The following is a 25,873-nucleotide window of genomic DNA, read 5'->3' as shown; positions in this document are numbered from 1 at the left end:
CTTCTTGATAAGTGTGTTGTGCTCAATAATTTACGTGCAGAGGTTTGACGCTTGACGCTTATGTCGGAAGTTCCCTCATACATGGGGCTGCTGGCTTTACGTCACCATCCAAAATGATGAATGTAGCCCCATACAACATGCTCGAGCTGGGGCCAACCCTATGATGTAGGATTGAACTCCAGCCCACAGATCCATGATATTTGATCGGGATGGCCAAGCAGCATCGTTGTATTACCGCTTGTGCCACGGCGATATGATCTCTAATCTCTCACCTGTATATGGTCCCTTTAAGCTGCCGGATCGAGGAGGTTCTCTTCTATCGTCTTCGTCCTCTATGTACGACCCCTCCATGGGGTAGGCGCGGACCGGCTCACGCGGCGTGGAGGGGAGGCCAGACTTCCCCGGACGGTCTCGGGCCTGTGCGCGCCGTAGTCTGTCGTCCAGCTCTTCTCTCATGTTCTCTATCTCCCTCTTCAGACCCTGGATGGCTTCACTGTACAGACATAATGGCAGAAACAATCATTAAAGGGGAACTAAACTTGAAATTGAAAAGCCTACGATACTATGCTAAATATACCCCAAAGTCAATCTCTCACTTGTCACCCCCGAAAAAGACAACAGGAAAACTTTATGCACAGTCACATCTATGAGCTGTTGAAAATACAAATAACAAAAAATTCCAACCAGAAACAACAGCACCAGATTGTATCTTGCCAGTGTTACACACCTGCTAGCCATTTCAGTACTTGTCACTCACAATTAGCAAGCCATTTGAAAATAAACATCAGCAATGCATACAACATTGCAATAGAACAGTTGCCATAATCAATCACAAGTTCTAGACTAAGCTTAACATTTTATGAGCCTTGTAAAGGTCTATCAACTACAACTTATACTGAGTAATGTTCCAATTTATACAACAACACAACTGCTCAAGACCAAATACCCCACCTGTATTCTTCTTCTTCCGAGGACAACGACATGGCCCAAAACTCTAGAGGTAAATCGATGGACAATCTTTCACCAACAAAATAGGATTTGCAACATAACTATGCTGTTGTAAGAACTGAACCAAGACTGCACGCTTCTGCTTGGAATGTGAGGTATGGGCCATACCATTTTCATGTGCGTTTACTTCAATGAAAATGCCATTAAAAAACCCCACAAAGGTCTTCACAAATAGTGATTCAACAGTTGAATTTCATACAAATTACTTCCTTAGTTTAGTAGTCTAATTTAGAAGTATTTGTTAACAACAGGACCAATGTTATTTTACTTTTAAACATATTCAACACCCCCATTTTAGACAAAGTGTTGCAGCCCATTCATGTTGGAGTGGCGGGAAACTCACTATTGGTTTGAAGTCTACCATGGACCGTGCTATTGTCCTACCTCCCAAAGGGGGCTCTAATTGTTCTACATGCTTGGTGTTAAGTTACCTCTTGTACAAATAAGCAGGTTTCAAGGACCTTGCATTGAATGGCGTTGGTCGAAACGCTAACACTCTGGGTCGACTTTCAAAAGACAGTGAGAATACATGGGAAAGACTAATTGCCACTAACTAGTGTGAATTTAGCTTTATACTGTTTGTTTTTAGGTTAATAATTATCACACAGCGACATGGGGAAACATATCCTGTGTACTTATGGGCTAGTCGATGCAAATGTGTCCACCCAAAGATCTAGCAGAAAAGGGGCACCTTAGAATATGTGTACCAGTCAACAATTACATGTACTTCAGATTGAAACCAAATTGACTGCAAAACTCAGTGACTGTATGTTGCGTAAAATAGTCTTGACAAAGAACAGTTGCCAAACTAATTCCCTAAGTTACTAACTAAACTTTCACAGACTGGCTGGTGCCTGACCATAATGTAAAAATGATGCTCTAAGACACCGGACTAACTGATTGACAAACACATTACACATATTGGTCCCCATTCCAAGACTACTGACCAAGCTAACAAGGGCATGTATGTAGAACTTTAAGGTCGTGTTTGTATATTCAAGGTTCATATTTCATATATAGGTTCATATGCTTGTCCAAAGATAAATCTTATGCAACGGCCATTACTCTGATGCAACGTTAACCAAAGACGATGAAAAAGACTCGGCACTATGATAGGTTTGGATAGCAGGCTATAATCATATACAGTATATGCATGATGTTCTAGATACTGCTAGATGTTGCTAATGAGAATTTCTAACAGAATCACAGATTGTTGTACTTACTCTCTACTACTTGTATCCAAAGATATATCTTATGCAACAGCCGTTACTCTGGTGCAACGTTGACCAGAGATGATGAAAAAGAATCAGCAGCTATGATTGGTTTGGATAGCAGGTTATACATGACATTGTACTGTGTGGTATTACACATTATGTTTTAGATAGTTACGTGTTGCTAACAAGAATCCGTCACAGAATCACAGACCAACAGTTGGTTGTACTTACTCCCTGCTGCTGCCCCTGCTGCTGGCCACGCTGCGGCGGGAGATGTCGTCCTCGCTGCTGGAGTAGTGCCGCTTGTGTGACGTGTTACTGCTGCGGGAACGGGTGGACGGCGGGCGCCTACGCTGGGACGTTGTCATCTCTGGGGAGAACAGAAGTAGACAAAAGCCACATGAGTGGGGAGGGAATGACCGTGTAGTTCAAGAGGGCACTTTACCCTTCACATAAATGCAACATATCAAGAAAGGTTAACAAGAGTGTGTAGGACAGAAGCCTCCTTCAAGTAATAACGGTGTTTGCGGTGTGGGCGAAGGTGTTTGATACCCTCTTTACCAGGAATAACAATTTCCTTAAAACATGTTTCCATTTATGTCCAGGTAGCTGTTTATTGTAACACTGGGCAACCGCCATGGCAGGGTAGCAGGCTCATTGGTATAACTATAAGATCAGACCCTTTCTTGGCAACCTCTCTATACATGTATATAATACCAGTCTTACAAAGTAGAACAAATTTGTAAGACTGATAGCATGTTGTTCACCCACCCTGTGGTTTACTTGGGTTCTTCTTCCCACCAGGCCTGGCAGGCTGAACCTCTCTCACGGTGGTGGGCCGTTCCTCGGGACTGTCGCTGTCGGAAACCTGCTGCACGGGCGTGGGTCTGTGCTTGGTGACGTTGCGGTGTCCACTGCCGGGGCGTGACGGCTTCTGACTGACCTGGGTGGTGACTGGAGACCTGTGTCTGGTGACAGCATAAATGTGTTGTAAGCATTATGATACTCAAATTATAGCAAAGAGCTAATTTAAAAAAAAACCTAGTGAGTGTAGACAGGCTGGGACCGAGGGTGATGCAGAATACATCGTGTTGTAATTCATATGTCATATTCATATGAAAAAACACACGTTTCAATGTAACATGCGCCAGAAGTTGAGAAAGTTTTGTGTCCTCGAACAAAAAAATGTAACAACATCACTTGCAATGTCTGAATCCAATATTCAAAGCTTTTAATCTGGCATTTGAATATTTGAAAGAGGCACAGTGTCACTTAAAGCGCATTCTAATCGTTTGATGAAAATCCATGCAATACAACTTCGAAGCCTGTGCAATATCGCAGAATCTAGACCAGTCCGGACCACCCATATTGAACACTATCCCAGCCCTGGTATGACATGAATGTAGAATATTAGCTATACCGCAATCTTCAACAAAATGCATTGAGAAAAACTAACCGTTCCCGCGTAGTGCGTGGCTCTCTCTTCGGTACGAGGGGCGTGGTCATCTGGGACTGTCGGCTGCTCTCCGACCCGATGAACCCGCTGTCGATCTCCGCCTCCTGCTGGGGCTGGTTCTGCGTTGCCTTGGCAACGGGACGGTGTGTCGGGGAGGAACGTCCGCTGTCCGCTACGCTGCTAGTGCTGCCCACATGTGTGGATGGCTGGGACTGCAATGGCTAGGGTATTGTACAAAACCATGAGTACACACTTGACTAGTACAGTACAAGTTAACTGCGGTGAAAATGAAAGTTTTTAACTGTTATACTACAAAGACCTGGGAGAAAAAATATCATGCAAGTGCTGAAACAAAGTCGCCACCCTTAATTAATTCATGTTGTGAAAAACATTGCAACAGAAGAGTTCTCGGCATCCAATGATCAATGATTCTTAGAAAAAGTTAAATCATTATTAGGATGGGAAAATGATATAAATGGAAATGTCATATAACAAAGAGCAAGTTAAAAACTTTAACACTAAGAAGACCTGTAGGAAAAGTTCAAAATGGTAAAAAATATGGTTGCGAAATCATGCAAATGCTGAAACAAAGACCTCACTCTTAACTACATGTAGTTATCCTAGCCTGAGAGGACTGTACATGATTGTACTTCATTTATTCATGCAGTAATGAAAAATAAAGGGAAAAGCATTGCGATTACATATAAAAGCTTTCAGCATCCAATCACCATGAATCTAAGAAAAAGTCAAGTGAAATCATCATAAGAATGGGAAAACAAGTTACAAAACAGCAACAGTGCAATTCTCAGTCTATATGTAGAACTCAATTTAACCTTAACCAGAACGACAACATAGCAGCAGCTGTAAAAGTGGAGTTATGTAGTATTATTTTATAACATCCACCTGGCCACAGTGATCACATCTGTCTTGATTTTGAGCTTTAAGGATAGGTCTGGGGAGATCAGAGGACTGCCTACATGGCTGGAACATTGTGGACGACCGTCTACTCTCAGTCAGCCTATTGGACATGTTGTCTGGTAAAGGCACATCATCCTGAAAACAACCAGTACATTTGTTATAACAGAAATATCACAGTGGCAAGATATAAGAGGCTTAGCTGATGCAAGAAGATAAACCCAGTGCTGTTAGAAGAAACTCAAACAGAATCTGATACCTGGCCAAAGTAAGATCTTAAAGCCATTCAAATGACGCTGTTAAACATAGTGGAAAGGCAACAGCAGGGCATACATCAATGCAAGCCATGCCTTCAGCTTATCCAGCCTGGTAATATGCAAAACCAATGACCAACCAAACAGCTGACTGAGTTTTCCTCCATGCCACCAACTGAAAAGTCTACAACACAAGAAAAACCATCACAACTAAGTGTGCGGTTGTGAGGCCTTTAACACTGAGATACGGGATTGTTTATGTGCAAGACACATGACTCAGAGGCTGACTGCACCTTACATTGCGAAGTGCAAGAGTTTCTGCACAGTGCAAAACACAAATTGCACCATGTTGCAAGCTGGTTCACCTGAGGTTGCTCATGCACAACACAGACATCACAAGAGCCTGATCTGCTAGTTTCTGTGCAGGCCATGTTGTCCTCTTCTTTATACATCTTCTCACATACAACATCTTCAGTTGTATTTCTCTTTCCAACACTTTCTACTGCATCTTCTTTCCTTCCTTGTGAGTTGTGCTTAGTTTTCATACATCTAGTATGTTTCTTACCACCATCTGTGTAACTAGAGTTGGGACTGCTGTCCAAAAGCAATGAGACCATTGGCATGCTTTCATTGTTGATGTCGTGAAACTCTGACAAGTCTCTCCGTCCCTTTGGTAGAGAAGTGACATCACCTTCATCACAAGGCACATCATTCTCGTCAGCATTATTGGAAGAACCTATGTTAGATGTTGTAGGCTGTATAGAAGCACTTGGGTCATACGCAGATGATGGTTCTTCCAGACAATCTTGCACAAACTTCACAAGATCTTTGTCTACGTGAGATGATTCATCAGTGTTTCTTACAGTATCTGTTTCCTCATGTCTTTCAGCATTTCTTACTATATCTGTTTTCTCATCTTTCTCATCTTTTCTTACAACTTCTGTTTCCTCAACATTTGTTGCAAAATCTGTTTCTTTATCTTTTTCAGTATTTCTTACAATATCTGATTTTCCATTTTCTTCATGATTTCTTACAATATCCTTGTCCTCATCTTTCCCACCATTTTTTTGTGTATCTGTTTCCTCAATATCTTCTATCCCTTTCTTATGTTTCCCATCTTCATCTTTTCCAGTAAGAAGTCTGCCATCACTGGAAGAAACATCACCAAACTTTTCCTTGTTTGTTCCCTGTTTGCAATTCTGAAAGGACCTTGTATCAAAATCAACATCATTTTTGGATAGCCTGATTTCTTTCTTGCTTTCATGGCCAGATTGTTCCTCTGAGTGTCTATCCTGTTGGAACTGACACACATTGTGGTCTGCAGTAGCGTCTTCTGTAGGCAGACTCTGTTCCATGCTGAGTTCTGCTGTAGTTTGTTTTTCACAGTGGGGTAAGCTGATACTGCTGGTACAGTCCACAACTGAACATGGTTGCTGCTTTTAAACAAAGGACACAGTCAGAACAACAAAAACAGTAAAATATTGGTTACCATAAATTGTTACAATTGGCAGATACAGGTACAGGTACACTTAATGTTCGGGACCTGTTGTAAACAATTTCACAGGTACTGGATAGGTACAGGTACAGGGTTTAGGTACATGGACATATATATGTACACCGCCCTACACTTCAGTCATCCAAAAATGTTAGCAGAGAACTTTTGAAGATGAACTTTAATTTATTGTAAGGAATCATTCTTTTTTTTGTTTTGCCTGTATTTTGTATGTACAATTCAATTACAGAAAGTCCAATAAATTAAAAAAAGACAGAGTAACAGTTGCTGTTTCAAACAATTAGGCTGATGGTAACCAATGTTTTACTGTGACCAATATCAAGTATCTAAACTGTAATACCTACATCTAAAAAAGAAGACTGAGTGTATTATAGAATACATTTGTATAAAATAGCTGTGCCTGGAGAAAAAAAGGATTTCATTAATGATCTCTACAATCTAAAAAAGAAGGAACAAAATTGTGAATCAAAATCATTAAATCACCAATTGAAAGCATTAAATCATATAAAACAGACCAATCAGCTGAAATCATAATGACCAATTCATACATTATCTAAACCCAAAAATACCAAATGTGTGCATGCTGCATGTCACTAGCATTGTTACCATAGCAACCAGTACCATGGCAACCAGACTCATTTGCGGATTCCTGCTAATGTGTAGTTTAAATATCAAAGGAAAAAGGAAATTCTATCTTATCACCATGATGTGAAATATAATCATGCCCACCAGGTTTTGTTCTGAAAATATCTGGCTTGAGGTGCAAGTTGTTTCCATGCACGAATCCTGTAGTATGCATGGATGTCATCAAGAAAAAATGCAATTGGTCACAGACATGCATTGATTTCATAATACAGAAAATACTACAACGTCTAAGTACAGCAAGGAGCAATACATACCAATAACAGAGATTTCAAATTACTTTTACTACTGAATATAGTTATCTTGCAGAATTAAATAGTGACAGGATTGAAACATTGTGAGACGATCGTAATACATTGTAGCATGACAATCACAAATTTGTTTCACGAGTGGTACATTACACTGCATGCACGTATGTACCATGTGAATATTTGATACAATCAGCCATCATTTTGACAAACATTTATCAGTTTGTGACAGAGGAAATATTTCTTTTATTGGCTAAAGTAAAAAATAGTGACTGAAATCTCCACAATGCTCTGACCTCTGTGATATCATATTGTAAAATTTTGAGCACTTTTTAGAGCTATAGATAAAATTGACTGCATTTTTCATGATTCAATATTACATAACAACACAAACCAAATCCAAACAGTACACAATACATACATGTACAGTACTGGCACTACAGACATACATTTTGTATCAAACCCACCTTATTCTGAGACTTGGGCCCTCTGCTATGAGAGGCATTCCTTCTCTCCTTGGGTCTGACAACTGGAGGGGTGTCATCTTCCGACTCCTGGTCCCTTCTACTCTCCCACTGGTTCTCTACACAGACAAGATAGTTCTGGATTGTCAGGATTTTCTCGGGGGACAGCAAAGTCGCAGCATCAGATTGGCGTTCTGATTTTAGAGGCATTTTTGCTGCCAAAAACTGTCACCCTTCTGTGATTACATTTCTGCTGAAGGTCTAAGGACCAGACCACTGAAAATTATGGTAGGGGACAAAGCTATAGAATTTTTCTATACATAAAAATTTGCAATCATGAAAATCCATCTATCCTATTTGAAAGTTAGACTAGGTACTTTCTGCATATTAATATAGAGCCTATAATACTATGTGTTTATGTTATGTTCTGCATAAAATCTACTTTTGTCAACAAAATACGTAGGATATTCAATTTGAACACCCCTTTTCAAGTCCATAAATGGTAGAGCCCTTCCAGCAAGTGTCTAGCAGAAACACCTGTTGGTATTTATTCTTACTGCAGTATTAATTGATTTTTCGCTTGTTACGGCAGCAAATTCATCTCACAGCTGTTCACTGTTACAAATGAAAAGCAAGAAAAAAACATATTTTGTACATCTATAAAAGTCTTAAATAAAAAAGAACTAGATATGAGTCAGAATTAAGTAGCAATTTCTAATTCAACAGAACTATTATCTGCATTCAAATACATCAGCAATAAGTACAATGTGTATTATGTTACATATCCTCAAACCAAATCCATGGACCGTATTTGGCAAGCATGAAGGTTTCCATATCAAGTTCCATCTTAAAATTATGCTATTCTAGCTCATTTGAACTAGCAGATGTTGGTCTCCTTTTAACTAGTACCATTTTCTATCTGGGATGTCCTGATGCAACGTTTTCATACAACATGATCTTCAATGCTTCATCCCTCATTGAGTAACACACCCGAGTTTTGTACAGTAAGTACCTTAAGCTGCATAAGACCAGGCTGCCAGGTGTGATACTCATGTACACACTGGGATGAACCCAGACTCTTTTTGATACGTGTGGTGAGTTCTTTAACATGGTGGAGGTGTGGCCCTCCTCAAACAAACGACCTCCGGTTTTATGTCCAATCTGAGAGGATGTCTCTAGCCAAAGCTAAACCACTTTGCCACCATTAAGAGTTGGCAGAAGCAGGTCTTTACCTTTTCTCTCTGGGCTGTCTGGAGGGAACTGTAGAGACGACTGGTCGTGACTCGTGTCCTGGTGCGAGGGCTGACCGGGGGTGCGTCCAAGCAGACGGGAGGGCAGACGAGATCGCTCCTCTTCAGGAAGGTCTGTATCCTCCAATTGTGGACTGGACAATTGGGACATACTGGATACAGAAGGTACATGTGGGCAACAATGAGTATAGACGGGAAAAAGTATTGATAAGGAAACGTATAAAAGAATGCAAGTAGAAGAAATTTGTGATGAATGGATTATTACAAAGAAGAAATAGGCTCACACATAAGACAAAAACACTGAACTCGCAAAATGGCTTTGTGACTAAGTAACTGAATTATGTGACTGTAACAGTGTAAAAGGGTACCAAAAATGTTTAAAGTCTGGCTCCACTACATGTATATACATATGCATGCAGTACTCAATGATCTTTGGTTGAAAGCAAAAATTGATGTTACCTGTCATCTAACTCTGGTGGCAAGTCCAGCGATAATGGCGCATCTCTTCTCAACTCCTGTAGTTGCTACAAAGACAGAAAAACAATTTTGTAGTTTAGATAAAGTAGAAAATGAAGTACATTTTACTGTAGACTATCCTTTGTATGATAGCAATAGAATAATTCTTTTCAGTTTTGTGTTAAGTAATTTCCCCCACTTCAGATGCTTGAATAGTAAAGAGAATTTATATTCCTTACAGCCTCTAACTCTAATAACAGCCTCCTACAATATACAATTACCAAGAAGTGAGAGGAAGCCGAAAGTACTAGAGTATACTAGACGTTTATATGCACAAAGTCATGAATATGTACTATGTGTTTGTTAACATGTGTCCTGTGCTTAGCCCAGTGGGGCAAAAATGTACAAGAGAGGTCTTCATTCATTCCTTACCTGCATGAGGTCCTGTATCTCCCTGTCCCTGTCAGGTGTGCGTGGCAGCCCCTTCAGCTGGCTGTACCTGTCCATCAGCCTGCCAAACTCCTCCTCCATCCTCCTCCTCTGTTCCTCCAGCTCCTCCTCCAGGGGCAGGTCCATCTGGGTGTGGACGCTCTCCTCCAGGGGATCTGTGGCTAGTTCAGAGTCCCTCAAGCTTGTACCTTTAAGATTCAAGATGTATTTATTGAAATGTCTCAGTGGAACACCTCCATGGGTTCTGTGGCTAGTTCAGAGTCCTTCAAGCTCAAGATTCAAGATATATTCACTGAAATGTTGCAGTGGAACACTGAATTACATTCAAGTTAGAAATTTCAAGGTTAAAATCATCATACAAACATACAGAGCCATACTCTTATGTTGGAGCATTCACAAAGCTTCAACTATGGCTTATATCGCACATCAATGTTGCATGTTAAGAATAGTAAAATGGATGCACGATATTGCATCTTATATCACACTTGTTTACAATAATCAAGACAATCATATATCATACATACACTATTCCACATAACATGTGCATTCACATGGTGCATGTGATTCATGTTATATTCTACAGGTCAGGAAAGTAACAACATTATTGACCAGACTTATTGTGCAGGTTACTCATGTATGGAATAGGAGAATTGCTGTATCTGTTTGTTCTTGACAATGTCTTGTTTTACCTGTGTCTGGTTGCGTGGTGTCGGGGCTGGGGTTGGTCCTGTTGTTCTCCACCCGTTCACCGATGTCTTCTAACCGCATTCCAAGCTGATGAAGCTTCCCTGCAACAGACTGGGAAAATGGGACATGAAAATATGCAGTTAACACTCGGCTTGAAATACTGAGTGCATGCTTTTGTGCACCCGAAATTGGAGCTGATATTTTATTTTGTTTTTTATTTGCTGTGGGTGCACCGACTCACTATTTTTGTAGGGTATGTCAGGTGATGGTACCATTGTACAATAGTCCAAATTAAATTTGCGTGGTCTCCTTTGTACTGAATTGAGTATCACCAGCTATTATATATCTGTGACAGGACCTCTCCTTGGTACTGAACTGAGTATCACCAACTATTACATATCTGTGACAGGACCTCTCCATGGTACTGAACTGATTACCACAACAATTACATATCTGTGAAAAGACCTCTCCTTGGTACTGAACGGAGCATCACCAACTGTTACATATCTGTGACAGGACCTCTCCTTGGAACTGAACGGAACATCACCAACTACTACATATCTGTCACAGGACCTCTCCTTGGTACTGAACTGAGTATCACCAACTAGTGAGCTATAAAATTACAGATTCAAGTCTTTTAGAGGATAGGGTTGGTAATTATTCTTTATTTTATGTTGCGCATCATCATTCTTTTGTGCATTTATTCACAAAAATGAAATTCAAGCCCTGTAACATCCAATAATCCAACATGTAATTGTTATTACTAACCCCCTGGAGTTCAATAAACAGAAAACTAAAACCTTATAGATCTATTGGTGAAAGGACAGACAACATCGACAACTTTCTACAGTTAAGTCAAATCACAAAAAGTACATAAAAACGCCACTAAACAGGAAATGTCTCGTCACTGAAACTGTGTAAACATTGGATAGTCAATGCAAATGATTTGATCAAAATAGATTTTCCATACCTTGTCTTCGTCGAATTCCCCTTTGGTATCTCCTGCGCGCCTCATTCTATCGTGCTCGTCCCTGGCGTCCAGGTAGTCCTGGTTCAGCCGGTCGTTCTCGGCCTGCAGGCGGCTCAGAACCTCGTCCTGCTCCGCCAGGTTCAGCTGGTTCAGGTCCAGCAGGGCCTCAAATGAGTCCACCTGAAGGAAGGCACATCGACTTAATACCTGGAAGAACATTCTGCAGCAGAAGATACAGTGGGAAATTTAGAGGAGAAGAGAGGCACCCCCATGCTCTCACTATGCGCCCTTTTACCCAGGGGAGCAGATTCTCTGTCAAACATAAATTCAGATTGACTAGGAATGGTACTAGGCCACATGTGATCACAGTCTTTCTCTGTGATCTGTATGACAGTAATTTTAAACTTCTCTAAAACTCCACACAGTGGGAAACCCCCTTCCACACCATCCCCCCACTTGGTCACTCCGCTCCCTCGAAATGCTCCCCTTGCAATTTTTTCCAAGAAAAACCCCTGCTAATCTAATCCCATTGTCTGTACAGTTCATTCACAGATTCGGATGACATTTTACCACAGATGACACATAGAGATTAACTATGTATCATCTATACATGTTTCAAAACATACCAATCAACAGTTAACTAGTGCATCTAATTCAGTAACATTTTGGGGCACTGAGGCACCAGCAAACAGGTTAAAAGTTACCTGTGTGAGTGTGTTCGGACTTCCTAACAGTTCTTGCCAAACTATCTGTGACGGTTTTGGGAGGCAAAAGTGCTTACAAATTTGATTTTGGAAAAGGATATGGGTGGCAAGACCTTGGCCTTTTGTACTCAATAGGACACATGACCATTAAAATTTCATAACTGGTAACAGGCACAGTTTCAAGGTAAATTTCTTGACCTGAATGATAAAGTTGACCTCTCACAAAGAACCTCTTTTATGATAGATGCTTGTGAGGACTTTTGTGACATAGATAGGGGTCTTAACAGACAGGTTTTGTGTTCAGGGACAAAGGAAGAGAACTTAGGATCAAGGTTCAAATGTACCGAGGGGAGTATTAAGTGCTTCTTTGGCTGATATGATATCATAACACATTCATCTTGTTTGTACTCTAAATACATCATACTGTAAATGGGATAATATATGACAGTGTGTCTAAGAGGGACTTGTGAAAGTGGAATTTCCTGAATAGAATATTCACCTTCATTCAAACAGAGCGCATACACGTACATATATGTACTATCATTATCAACATATTACGAAGGTAGCAAATGCAAAATGTGCCAGAAGTTGAGAAAATATTGTGCCTTGAACAAAAATTTGTAACAGCATCAATTTCAAGTCCGAATTAGGCACCCAAAGTATTTTCAAATTATTCAATGAAAGCCTGTTTTGTTTGTTTGTTTGTTTATTAGGAATCTCCATTAGTTACATTGAACTATTCTTCCTGGAGTCCTCTACACACAATCGAATAAAATACATAACAACAAATTATACAGATAATGTTGATCAGACAACTAGCATAAATCAATCATTAACGTTCTTAACCTTATCATATTATACAATACATTAAATTACTCATAACATCAATCAATCAATTCATCATTATCCTCATTCAATTAACATAAACAGAAACATTATTATCATATTATATCATACATGTACATAATATTATCATATATTGGATATTGTGGAGGTCAGAGGTCATGAAATATACGGATGTCCTATAGTCAAGTTTACCACCATGAGCTGATAGGTGAGTTTTTATGTCTTTGAGTTTTTGTCCAGGACCAGATTTTTACTTTGAATGCACGTGGATTTGAGGATGTAATGTGAATTGGTAGAGTGTTGTATGTTCTGATAGCTCTGTATATAGGAAGGTTCGAGTAATGGCATTAGTTCTGGGTTTGGGTAGCAGGAATGCTCCTTTCTGTGCTAGTCTGGTGTTGTGAGAATGTGCGGTGTTAATTGTTTTTAAACGACTGAAAATGCATTTTGGCTGTTTTTCCTTTACTACTTTATGGAATATGTTGATAGTGCCTGTGAAAAGTCTTTCTTTTACTGAGGGCCAGTTTAGCTGATTATGTAGTACATCTAGGTTTGCGTCAAAACATGCACCTGTTGCCAGCCTAGCTGCTCTATTCTGGATAACTTGCAGTTTGTCTAGGTGGGTCTGAGGCGATGAGGACGTGAGTACTAAGCCGTAATCTAGGTGAGATAGGACCAAGGTCTGTATCACAGTTTTCAACAGGTTGGTAGTGAAGTATTCCTTATATTTCCTAATTGAAGCAAGAGCTCCTGCCATCTTCATCTTTGTTTTGTTTACTTGTAGAGCCCATGAGAGCTGCTGATCCACAGTGACACCTAGTAAGTCCGCCTGTTCCACCTGTGTAATGATTTTGCCTTCGATGGAAAGTTGTAGCTTCGGCTTCCTTTTTAGCCTATGTGGTGAACCCAAGATGATTGATTTTGTTTTGCCAATGTTGAGGATTAACTTGTTTGTCCTCACCCAATTCCATATCTTAGATAAGTCTGTCTGCAGCTTATTTTGTAATTCTGTAATGTCAGAAGCTGATGTGGATGGGGTGGAATCATCGGCATACATCACGACCACACTTTGGGTAGTTACCGTTGGCAGATCGTTTGTGAAAATACAGAAGAGAAGGGGACCGAGGCAGCTGCCTTGGGGTACGCCACATTTTGTTTCAATGAATGAGGAGTAGCTTCCATTCACAAACACGGCCTGTTTCCTGTTTTCTAGGTAGCTTCTTGTCCAGTTTATGGCAGATTGTGTAAAGCCATAACTTTGTAATTTGGCCAGACAGATCTCATGATTGATAACATCAAAAGCAGCGCTAAAATCTAACAAAACTGCTCCTACTAAGTTACCCTTGTCTATTTCTTCCAGCCAGTAGTCTGACATTTGTGTGAGCGCGCTAGAAGTGGAGTGGAAGCGCTTATACGCATGCTGGTTACCGGAGAAAATATCATTTGATACCATGTAAGTTTGTATTTGCTTCTGACATATTCTCTCCATGACTTTACTTATGGCAGGTAATAAGCTTATTGGGCGACTATTTGGTCCATTGAGTGGGAAGGATTTGTCTTTTATTAATGGAATTACTTTAGCTTTCTTCCATTGGGAGGGGAAAATTCCTTGCACAAGGGAGCGGTTAAAAATGTGGCCAAGTGGTTTGGCAATGTAGTTAGCACACAGCCTCAGCAAGGTATTGTCTATATCATCGTGCCCGGTGGCTCTGCCAGGGTGAAGTGATTTTAATTGTTCTTCCACCTGTTCTACTGATACTTGTTGAAAACTGAAAGAGCAATACTTCTCAGCCATGATATGTTCTTTAATTGGTTCGACTGCCTTGTCTGTGTCAGGATCGTCGCCTCTTGTGAGTTTTGTGACTTTCTCAGTGAAATAATTGTTGAAATACTCCGCAATTTCAGCTGGTTTCATTAAAATTTGTCCATCTGATTCAATAAAGTTTGGTGTCTTTCTGATGTTTCTACCCAGCATTCCATTTACTGTTTGCCACAGTCGCTTGCTGTCATTATTCCTACTGTGTAGGTCGATCTGTTGTGTGTAGAAGGCCTTTTTCTTTTTTCTGTTTTCTCGAACTACTATATTCCGCAGTCTTCTATAAGCCTTGTGGTCGGCTGTCTCTTTAGATGCCTGAGCTTTGCGTTTCGCCTGATCTCTCTGGTGCATAAGTTCTCGAAGGTCACCGTCAACCCATTGGGCCGGCGCTGCCCTTACTGAACGTTTACGCACCGGAGCGTGCTTGTCAATGATATCGGTAAAAATGTTCATAAAGCATGTTAGGGCGTCTTCTACATTGTTTTCGCTTTCCACTACGTGTGATACAAGTAGATGCTTGTGTGATAATCCAAAATATCGTCCTGGTCTGGAATACCCTTATTGAACGATATGACAGCCTAGGTATGACATTAATGTGATATAACCTGAACATTACATACTAGTGCTTTAAGCATTAAATTTAATACTACATGCATTTTGTAACTCTCCAAAATGAAGTCATCTACAGTAAATTTGCCCTTCCTGCCCTTGTCAGTGTTAAGGAAGCACCAGGGGGATATTAAGCTATCAAATCTGACAGGACTGCCACTGATCCATTAATAACAGCCATGTACAGAGATTACATTATCTATTATTCATTAGTCTGTACCTGGTACACACCCACCTGTGTAACTCCAAACATTCTTATCAGTGTTATGTAAACTTTACGACAGAACTTTGGATGCAAAAACTTCAGAAATCTCAGAAACCAAGGAATACAGAAAATCTCTATATTCCTTGGTTTAACACAATAATAATAATTATTCATATTCACCCAGCATATTCCTTAACAGAGGGTCTGCATGGGGGGGTCCTGGCAACGCTTAACGGTAAATTCAGGCCAGCCGATAAGGCTTAACGGTAAATTCAGGCCGGCCGATAACGCTTAACGGTAAATTCAGCATTTTTAGAACATGAGATACCCCTGAAGACGACATTTTTTTGCCACTAGTCGTCCTGATCTTGTGGCAGGAGACCTATTAGGGTATGCCATTCTCGCACGCCTGCTCCGAACCCTTTAAATTCGGCGGCGACAGGAAATTTCATGATCACGATGACGAGCGCCGAAGGCGCGACGAAAATTTTGAAATCTTGACCCTCTGAAACGCTATTTCCTGTATTCTGAGGGGGGGATTTTGCTGAAGAGTAAGCTAAGTTTTATGACATCTCTATTTGAAAAAAAGAATACAGAAGAATTTCAGCTTGTTTTTGAGGGGCGTCACGCCCTCCAGACCTCGCCGGAGCTGCGACATGCTCCCGGGGAAAATTCTTGACACCCTGAAACGCTATTTCTTGCATTTCGATGGGCAAATATTACTGGTAATTTAAGTTAAGTTTAATGATATCTCTGTTTGTGAAAAAATACAGACGAGTTTCAGCTTGAGTTTGGGGGTCGACGCCCTCCTGACAGTGTTTTTCGACGGAGGCCCGGCATGCCCCCCGGGAAAATTTTTAAATCTTGAACCGCGAAACCCTTAATTTCCTGAATTTTGAGGAGAAAACTTTGCTGGTAGAGTGAAAAATAGAAGTGTTTCAGCTTGAAATTTTGTGGGGGGCGCCCTGCCGACATATTTTCGCCGGAGCCGTGTGCTCCCTGGAGAAAATTTTTAAATCTTGACCCACTGAAATGCTTTTTCCTGCGTAACGAGGAATTACTCAATAACGATTAACGTTGAATTCAGAATGACAAATAACGCTTAACGAGAAATTAAAACGACCAGTAACGCTTCACGATTAATATACCGATAACGCTTAACGGTAAATTCAGGGCGGCCGGTAACGAATAACGGTGAATTGAAATCGCTCATTACGCTTCACGAAAAAGGGCATGCAGACCCTCTTAACAAGATCAAAGTATTAAGTCTTTGTGTTGAACAAATATTTAAAAACAATGCATGAAATAGAGCTAATTGCTTGGGCCACATAAGTTTATTTCTTTGGTTCTCAGCTAGCGTTTAGATGAAAACAGAAGGCTGTGAGGAAAACTTGCATCTTTCTTAATACATTGTATAGTCACTCCCTGAAACTGTTTGTACATTATATTTCAATTTTTTTAAATCAGAGAGTCAACAAATAGAAATGGTGTGGCCTTAATATGTGAGTTGGTTGTCAGCAATTATTTTCTAGAATGTAAAAGAAAGAATGATGTAGGTCATATGTAATGCTTACCTGATCCTCTAAACTGGCTGCCTGTAACAAAAGTGCCACTTTCAGACTCTCTCCACTGGCGGTGGCTGTGAGGGTAGGGTCTTCCTCCCCCTCACCTACAAATGGGTCAGTCCCTGCAGCAGAGCTTCCTGCAGTCATCCCTGTCTGGGTCAGTCTACTGTGGGAGGGCTGGGGTGGGGACAGGGTAGCTGCAACAAAAAATATCAGAAATTGATGATTTTTTTATTACATTATGTTAAGTGTGTTGAAAGAACATTCCTTGAAATGTAAAACACTGTCTTAGAGAAAAATAACACCCATATTCTTATAATGATGTAATATATCTAGAATCCTTTACAAAAAGATTTTACACAAAGTGACTAGGTCACTACTAGGTGCACATTATATGTCATACTCTACAGTTTTCCAATAACCATATGTGTTTTCCCACAACCTGACACAATAAGTCAGTTCACACAAAAGCCAACAACTAACACTTGTGACAGCTTGTAATATAACATCTGTAACAGATCCCACAAAAACGACCTATATGTAGAACCTTTGGAAAGGTGTACAAGACGCAAAGGTGTAAGAAAATCAGTCAGGACAGAAAGCTTAAGGTATTCCATGGAACAAAAACCTATAAATCTTACAAGAATCTCATTCTATAGGTATGAAAAATTCAGCATGCATGCCTTTTAAAAATAAATTCTGACCACAGGAACAATATTCTAGAAGCATTGGCCCATTGATAATTGTTAGCACAAGAAATTGATTGGTTTCTTAAATTTTCTTGAAACATTGTTGTATACAGAAAAATATGCTTGCCGAAAGATTAATTTTTTTTGTACAAGAAAAAAACAAGAAAAAACAGGAAAATCCTTTAAAATTAAATTACTACTGGTATTATGTATATGCATGTTAGCATTATGGAAAGTAAGTTTTTATTTTCAAATGACATAAAATCTTCAAACCAGTGATTAAAACAGCACAAGAGATGTTGAGTTGTTGTGACATCAGGCTCTGTTCTCCTTTACAACTTGGCAACTTGCTGCGTTGATATAGGAGAATGATGACAACACCTTCAACCCTTTACAATAGAAAACTATCACTAGCACATAATTACAATAACAAAGTGAACTCCTGAAGTATGTTCAAACCGACCGGTAACAGCTTGCGGCCTGTGTTCCGCTGTCCGGTCCAGTTGTGCGCGCTGGCTACGCGGGATGTTCACCATCTGGATCTTATGGGGCTGCCGGCAGAAATAAGAAACATTCTATGGTGAAAAGACTTTGTCAAGGGAAAATTTATGATGATAAACTATAAAACTGTTGTGACAGTTTAGTCACCATAATGTCATTAATTAGACACAAAACCAATGGAATATCTAAACTGTCATCACCAATTCCACTTATTCCATAGTGTCATATGAAAATATTCCAAGTGCATAATGATCTCTTTGTCTTTAACTAAATCCTGATTATAAGACTAAACATTTTTGTTTATTTGAAAATGTCATCATCGATATACCCTGCAGATAGAATAATACATGTCACATAATACTGCAACTTACATTAATAAATCAACATTACAAAAGGTCAAGCCATTCAGCCCATAAAAGCTCCCCTTTAGAAATATTAATCTTTTGAAAGGTTGGGAATTTGGCTTGTTCCCAAAATAACATCACTCTGACTTCCTGTCACGATTGATCGACTACTCAATGTTAATCATAGTTGTCAAAATATGAATGATGGTTTTGGTGTAATAATTACACTACACAAAATATATCCCATAAGGTGTCTAATCACATGATTACAATAGAGTTCTTTATCACCCGAGGTAACAATTCCAACATCCAAATCGTTTACAGTGACGCACAAATTAATTCCTATGGAATCCTGTGTGATACAAAGTAGAAGCCCGTCTGATAAGTTACCCAAAATATATCACCCGGTCCAGAACACCTATATGAGACGTTATCACTAGTTAATACTAGTAACTGTTAAAGGACATGGGTAATGTATATTGCAAAAGGGTGAATAGCATAACCCAAAGAATTGACCTCAATTAGTAAAACAAACCCTTACCTGAGGAATGGACCCAACAAATGCAGGTGCAGGTTTGGGGGGATCTGAGTACAAGTTGACCTTTGCCCCCAGTCTCAGATGGTCGATGGTCACCTCGGCGAGGGCGTACTTTGCCAACAAGTTGTCATATTCCTCCTGTAGCTCTCTCAGCTGTTCCGACGTTTCCGTTTTGCTCTTTACCTCGTCTTTGAGTCTTTGGGACAACTCTGAGCGAGAGACGTCAGAGCGGCCGCTAGCGTCTACATCTAGATCACTTACGGACGCTTCTGTTTCTGTTCTCCCTCTTGACCTTGAACCTGACTCTACACGACTCATCCTGTTTCTTCTTCTCCTCTCCCTTAAGGAAGTGTTCTTACTTGGATCGGACTGAGGAGTCGACTGAGAAACACCGAGGATTCTCCCGCTAGAACGGTCAATCTTGAAGGAGACATTACTCGCCTTCTTGCCACTGTCCGTCGGCGGACTCCGTCGTGTTTTCGGCGGCGAGAATTTCGTCTCGGCTCCGTAGGTGGTGAACCTCGGTCTCAAGATGGCAGCATCCCTCTTAGCTATCTCCGAGACTCTCTCATGGAAACCGCTATATGACAAATCCAAATCCGAGTCAGGTCTTCTAACCGGTGTTCTGCTTTCCGAGTCTTCCTCTCTGACAGACTGTACAGAGATGTCTGGTCTTTTACCGTCAGTTGGAGAATTCGGCGTACTTGTCAATGGAGTCTTTGAGGGGGGGACTAATAAACGATCCCCTGAACTCTGAAGGTCCGACACCCTACGTTTGGAAGGACTTGGTGTAGAATTCGTGGAATGATCAAATGTCGGTTGAGGGGTTTTCTCATACGTACTATCTGATGCATTAATTGGAATGACAGTTTCATTTAAGAGCGAGCTGTCTAGAAAGGAGTTCCTAGGAAAGCTTTCCTCACCAACCAGTCTGCTAACATCCTCTCCAATACCCTCCTCATTTGCATACTGTCCATCATCATAGCTCCTTGCTGATTGGCTGCCGTACATTGCTGCAAAGTCGTCCAGCCCTGGAGAGTGCTGCTCTTCACCACCTGGGGAGAATTCATTTCCTGATCCACCATGTTCCTGTTCTGAGAGGTACTGCTCATACTGATCAGCAGGTGAATTCTCGAAGTCGTTACTCTGGAAGGAAACTTCGTCCCTTGACCTATCGCCTGAGTGTTCTCTACTTCTCTCGAATAAGGCACTTGCATGTGAGCCATCTTGTAACAGATTCTGCTCTATTGCTTCAAACTCAGCCAGGCTGTCATGTGTTTGTGAGCCAGCTCTTACTCTTTTGAAAACCGCAGGTTCGAATCCCGCCCCGTAGTCCAAACCATCTCCTCCAAATTCCTCTTCCGACTGGCCACCCTCTCCATACTCTATCTCTTCCTTGATGGAGTCTTCAAATTCGCTCAGATTTAGCGTAGGTTCGTCCGTGAACGGATGGGAATCGTCGAACGTAACGTCACGTTGACGTCCACCCCGTTGCCTGACCGGTTCATCGTCGTCATCGTCCAATAGAATTCCCTGGTCGTCCAGTAAAAGATCCTTCTTACCGCTCCTGTGTGCCATGTTTTCTTTTCCGCATGCTTGGCTCAGTCAGCGTTGCACTTCAAATTCTCGCTACATTGAAACGTGAGAGCTCTTGTGACTGTACTTGGCTGTATAAAGGCACTCCTGTGTGTGTTCCGCCGGGGCCTTTGTTCTAGTGTTCTCATGCATACCTTCCATTTTTAAAAGCTAACCAAGTGGGTCAAAGGTCACTGTGTCTCCATCTAAAGCACACCTGCAATGATAACAAAAGAAAACAATGGATTATTAATACATACATGTAATAGCAATTAATGATGGCTGCTATATATGGACTATTCCCCATGGAACAGTCCAATTACAAGTAATACAAAACCTACATAATGATTGTTACACATGTATTAAGAATCTATCTTGATACTAGTAAACTAGTATTTGTTTTTGACTTGAATGTTTTTAAATCAAACAACAACAAAAAGCAATTTTACCTGAATAGTTTTTTTGAAGTTTACAATTTGAATTTCTTACTTTAAAAAATACCAATCTGTCTGTTGTCTACACACTGTAATAGTAATCATCTTAAGATTCTGCTAATAGCAGCTTTATCTAGTCTCTTGAGAGAAGGTATGGAAACGCAAGAGTTTAACTTTAGGACTCACGGAAGGTGTATTGATGGTCCACATGGAGCTTATCAACTAGTCAGTATATTTGGGGAGGGACTACATTACATACAAAAAAATTGCCTTCAGAGCCTTTACAAACAAACGGCAATGTTTTTGCGAATAACACACTGGGTTTTGGGTCCAGTTACAGCCTACAGTTACAGGAATGTGTTCTGGTGGGGACAGACCGGTAATTGGCGCAGGCGCAGAAGGCCAACTTTTAGCCCATGGAAATAGGTTTGGTACCCTTGGTAAAGGTAGCTGTAAAGGGGCTTTTTTCCAGGATATGTTGATATTTTGTAGCTGGATTTTACAGGTAAGGGTTTTTACCTTCTTATTAAGTTGAAAAATCAGACTTTCATCCATGTTTGTGGTGTCTGTAGGCCTGCAAAGTTTGCTGTTTTTGTGTGATTATCAGGTGGAGAAGGGGGTCAGAGGTCAACTTTGGTAAACAGGCTCGGATTCGTAGGGGTTCCGCCGATTAGAAAGTTGAAATTTTGCTCTAGATTGAAACTTTGGGGGCCTGACAGCCCTGCCAATGCATGTTTTTCATGGACTAAAACTCTGGTAGGTGACTTTTGACAGCTTCTTTCTTACATGATTGCCATATATTAAGATAGGAAGCTTAATTACTGTTCTGTGGCCTGCAGGGGACAGACCGGTAATTGGCGCAGGCGCAGAAGGCCAACTTTTAGCCCATGGAAATAGGTTTGGTACCCTTGGTAAAGGTAGCTGTAAAGGGGCTTTTTTCCAGGATATGTTGATATTTTGTAGCTGGATTTTACAGGTAAGGGTTTTTACCTTCTTATTAAGTTGAAAAATCAGACTTTCATCCATGTTTGTGGTGTCTGTAGGCCTGCAAAGTTTGCTGTTTTTGTGTGATTATCAGGTGGAGAAGGGGGTCAGAGGTCAACTTTGGTAAACAGGCTCGGATTCGTAGGGGTTCCGCCGATTAGAAAGTTGAAATTTTGCTCTAGATTGAAACTTTGGGGGCCTGACAGCCCTGCCAATGCATGTTTTTCATGGACTAAAACTCTGGTAGGTGACTTTTGACAGCTTCTTTCTTACATGATTGCCATATATTAAGATAGGAAGCTTAATTACTGTTCTGTGGCCTGCAGCAGAACAGCAACAGTTGGAACGGCTGTTGATGTTTTCACTTCAAGTAGAGCCGATCTGTGACCTTATTCTGTATCTAACCCCGGAATACCTTTCGAAAACTCATTCACGAAAAGGCCACAATCTTTAGTAATGAGAATAAAATAGGCTGTATCCTAGCGAAGACGCCCTCTCGTTGCTAACACCCAGGCCTTGTTCCATATACTGTACCTGTAGGTGAGCATAATGCTTCATTGTGGTGTGCTGAACTACATTTGAAAACATAAAGCAGGGGTTGAAATTCATTTTTGGTAACAGGTGCACTGGTACACCTAACGTAGAAATTTAGGAGCACAGAAACTGAGAAAGAAAGAAATATTTGTACAACATTATATAAAGTAGAATATCAGCAAAACGTATTTACAAAGTTTACTCTACTGCCTCTCTTAAAAACTTCAATCTGAAATATCAAATTCTAATGCTAACTTCAAAATTTCTAACAATTAATTCTTTTAAGTACGCTACAGCAAAGGTTATATTGCTTCTTTCTTCTGATACAGCACTTAGATTGCTAGAAAAATGTACACTGGTTAATTCCGCTATGGCCTACAAAAATATCTACGTGCACTGGTGCACCCAGTCAAAAATTAGGTGCACAGCTCCAATTTTGGGTACACAATTTAGTGCACGTTGTGCACCCAGTATTTCAATTTGACAAATTACACCCAGACCCCCCTCCCAGCATTAAAGTTTGAACACAAATTTGAGAGGTACACTTGTTGTGTTTCAAATGACACATGCTGTGTATATACTTCCACTGTTACTTGTTATATCAAAGCGAACCAACGTTCAACACTCAAGAACCCACTTATAACAGTTTGACACATTGTCAGTTGGCTAAAGCAAACAAGACCACAGTTTGTATGTAAACACAGTAGCTGTAACTAATCTGTGTTGACATAAGTAACTATGTACAGTTTAGAAGGCAGGCCTTCAATATACAACTGTATTACAAGTAGGTCATAACTCAATACTGTAAACATATAGACTTTGCCTGAAACTGATCAACATAGGGGGTCTACTAAGATCTGATATGAGATATCTTTATTCGCAAGGATACGATTTATGATGCTAACACTGAACTGCAAAGAAAAGTAACAAAATAAAAATACATTTATACATGTAATTACACAACATTTTATGATCATACTAGTAGTCAACTAAAACCCAAAACTTTACATTTATTTCAACAGGTTGTTGGTAGTGCTTTCACTTTTTTTCCAGAAACTACTTTCGCTAGCTTTAGGTTTAAAACAAAAGTGACAAGTTTGAATTATTCATGCCTTCATAGTGGTGTTACAGCCATTAGTATTGCTGTTTGTTATTCTAAAGTAAAAGCAAACATGTCTTTTGTAATGGTATATGTACCTGTATGGGGTAAAAGTTAAACGGTAAAACCGCCTTTTTAAGAAACAAACCTTCTAGCTTAAATCTGTTTTCAGACACAGTGTAGCAGCTTGTTGCATTACTATATTGAATTTGAAAGACCAGGTGTTACACAATAGCAAATGCATACGTATTTCTGAGTATTGATCGCAATTCAATCTAAAGAGGACGCCCCAGTGTTGACAATATTATATCATACTACATGTACATAGTAAAACAGTTTAAGCTTAATGTGAATTCCTATGAAAAAAACAATATTGAAACTTAGTTAAATTCAAATTTACTGTTGTTTTCTGGCTTGGAGTAAGAAAATGTACATGTACATGATAATGCATGATTAGGATATTTCCTTTTCCCTTCTGCTAAGACTAGTTCTAGTCTCTATTTTCTCAACTGTTGCATGTAGGTCTGCTTCAATGTTCAACACAGTGACAGCATCCTTGTTTCATTTGTTAATACAGAATTCCACACATCTTTGTTCCTAGTAACTTCCTACTATCAAGGATGTTGTAATAAAGTTAAGTTGTTTACAGGCTAGGGTTTCAGGAATTGAGGAAAAGACAGTCCACTGAAACTGAAAGACACAAATTTAGATAACAGGTCACATTCTTATCTTGAGACTTCTTCTTCTTCTTCATAAGTTGAAGTTATATTAAGACACACAGGAAAACGTGAGCACTGTAGTACCTTAAGCAACCTGCAACATCCACTGAGAAACAACTTTCTACGTCCTGAGAGAAGCCTATGACCAACTGACCCAGCATGTGTACCAGTACCTTGTCACACACACCATAACCCAGCCCTAGATACGTCCACATGATTAGAATTCTGGTCAGTCCTGGAGCCTGTGTTGTCAGCCGACTGTCAACAGTCCGTGTGGCATGTCTGCAAATAATGCAAACAGCCCGGAGGCCTGTATCTCTGGTAACAAGGATCTGTCGTCTTTGGTACCGACATGGTCTACATGCCGAGACTATCACACATACATGTCCAAGATAGAGTCCTTTTGTTTGTTTGTTTGTTTTTTGTACTGCATACCGAGTAAACTGTCTCACGGCGTAACACACCAGGTTTGTACTGAAGAGTTTTACTAACTTTTAGCTGCATATTCAGGCAGATTCATTCCATCCACTCATACGAGACAAGACCTCTGCTTGACTTTGATATCACTGATGTGGCTCAATTTAACGTCTTGTACGAGGGACGTCCCTAACCAAAGCTATAAGTACTGATGTTCACCTTAGACTAAGTGAAGCGAGAAAATTCATGTTAAGTGCCTTTCCCAAATCCCAAAGGCACAATGTCAACGGGGCATGTCAGGGTTTTCGAACCAAGGTCCTTGGTACTGGACCAAACACTTATACATGTACCAAACACCTTATCATTATACCATCGCGATGCCACAAGTTCAGAAAATAACACATCTATAGTCAATGAAGACTAGAGTACAACTTTTAGGGAGTAACACTAAAAATCACAGATCATCTAGGGTTGAGCCAGGAATAACATGGCACAACTAACCTTTGTAATTTTGAATAGTAGTAAAATTCAGGACAGCTTGACAGTAAACAAGTGATCATCAATTGATGATCAAACCTGATGATGAGATAGCTACAATTTTGTCTTGTCTCGCTTGGATCATGATAATTAAACCACATACCTCATCAATTCAGGACTTCTAAACTAAATGACAATAACCAGTTTCTTGAAAATACTGATCACGAGTCACATACAACAAGTTTGTGCTTCTAGGCACAATAGACTTGCCTTTTTTTTCAAGTGTCAAC

General features: G+C 40.2%; 1 protein-coding gene across 2 annotated transcripts in view; it reads right to left on the bottom strand.

Moving 5' to 3' along the window:
• LOC136442068 (microtubule organization protein AKNA-like) overlaps positions 1 to 25,873 on the bottom strand; it is a 31,713-nt gene that overhangs the window by 4,319 nt on the left and 1,521 nt on the right. The window contains exons 2-15 of one of the 2 annotated variants that reach the window (XM_066438680.1): positions 19,348 to 21,136; positions 18,425 to 18,512; positions 17,282 to 17,469; positions 11,528 to 11,707; positions 10,560 to 10,668; positions 9,853 to 10,058; positions 9,424 to 9,488; positions 8,947 to 9,116; positions 7,718 to 7,833; positions 4,582 to 4,731; positions 3,679 to 3,899; positions 2,994 to 3,190; positions 2,454 to 2,592; positions 273 to 493 (exon numbers count right to left, since the gene is read on the bottom strand). In XM_066438680.1, the coding sequence (XP_066294777.1) occupies positions 273 to 493; positions 2,454 to 2,592; positions 2,994 to 3,190; positions 3,679 to 3,899; positions 4,582 to 4,731; positions 7,718 to 7,833; positions 8,947 to 9,116; positions 9,424 to 9,488; positions 9,853 to 10,058; positions 10,560 to 10,668; positions 11,528 to 11,707; positions 17,282 to 17,469; positions 18,425 to 18,512; positions 19,348 to 20,922 (3,625 nt within the window). In that variant the 5' untranslated portion in view covers positions 20,923 to 21,136. The remainder of the gene's footprint in view (positions 1 to 272; positions 494 to 2,453; positions 2,593 to 2,993; positions 3,191 to 3,678; positions 3,900 to 4,581; positions 4,732 to 7,717; positions 7,834 to 8,946; positions 9,117 to 9,423; positions 9,489 to 9,852; positions 10,059 to 10,559; positions 10,669 to 11,527; positions 11,708 to 17,281; positions 17,470 to 18,424; positions 18,513 to 19,347; positions 21,137 to 25,873) is intronic. The other variant, XM_066438681.1, reaches the window with a different exon arrangement.

Source organism: Branchiostoma lanceolatum, chromosome 9 (assembly GCF_035083965.1).
Source record: "Branchiostoma lanceolatum isolate klBraLanc5 chromosome 9, klBraLanc5.hap2, whole genome shotgun sequence".
NCBI lineage: Eukaryota > Metazoa > Chordata > Leptocardii > Amphioxiformes > Branchiostomatidae > Branchiostoma > Branchiostoma lanceolatum.
Note: the sequence above shows the minus strand (reverse complement) of the source record. Positions and strands in the feature narration are given on the sequence as shown.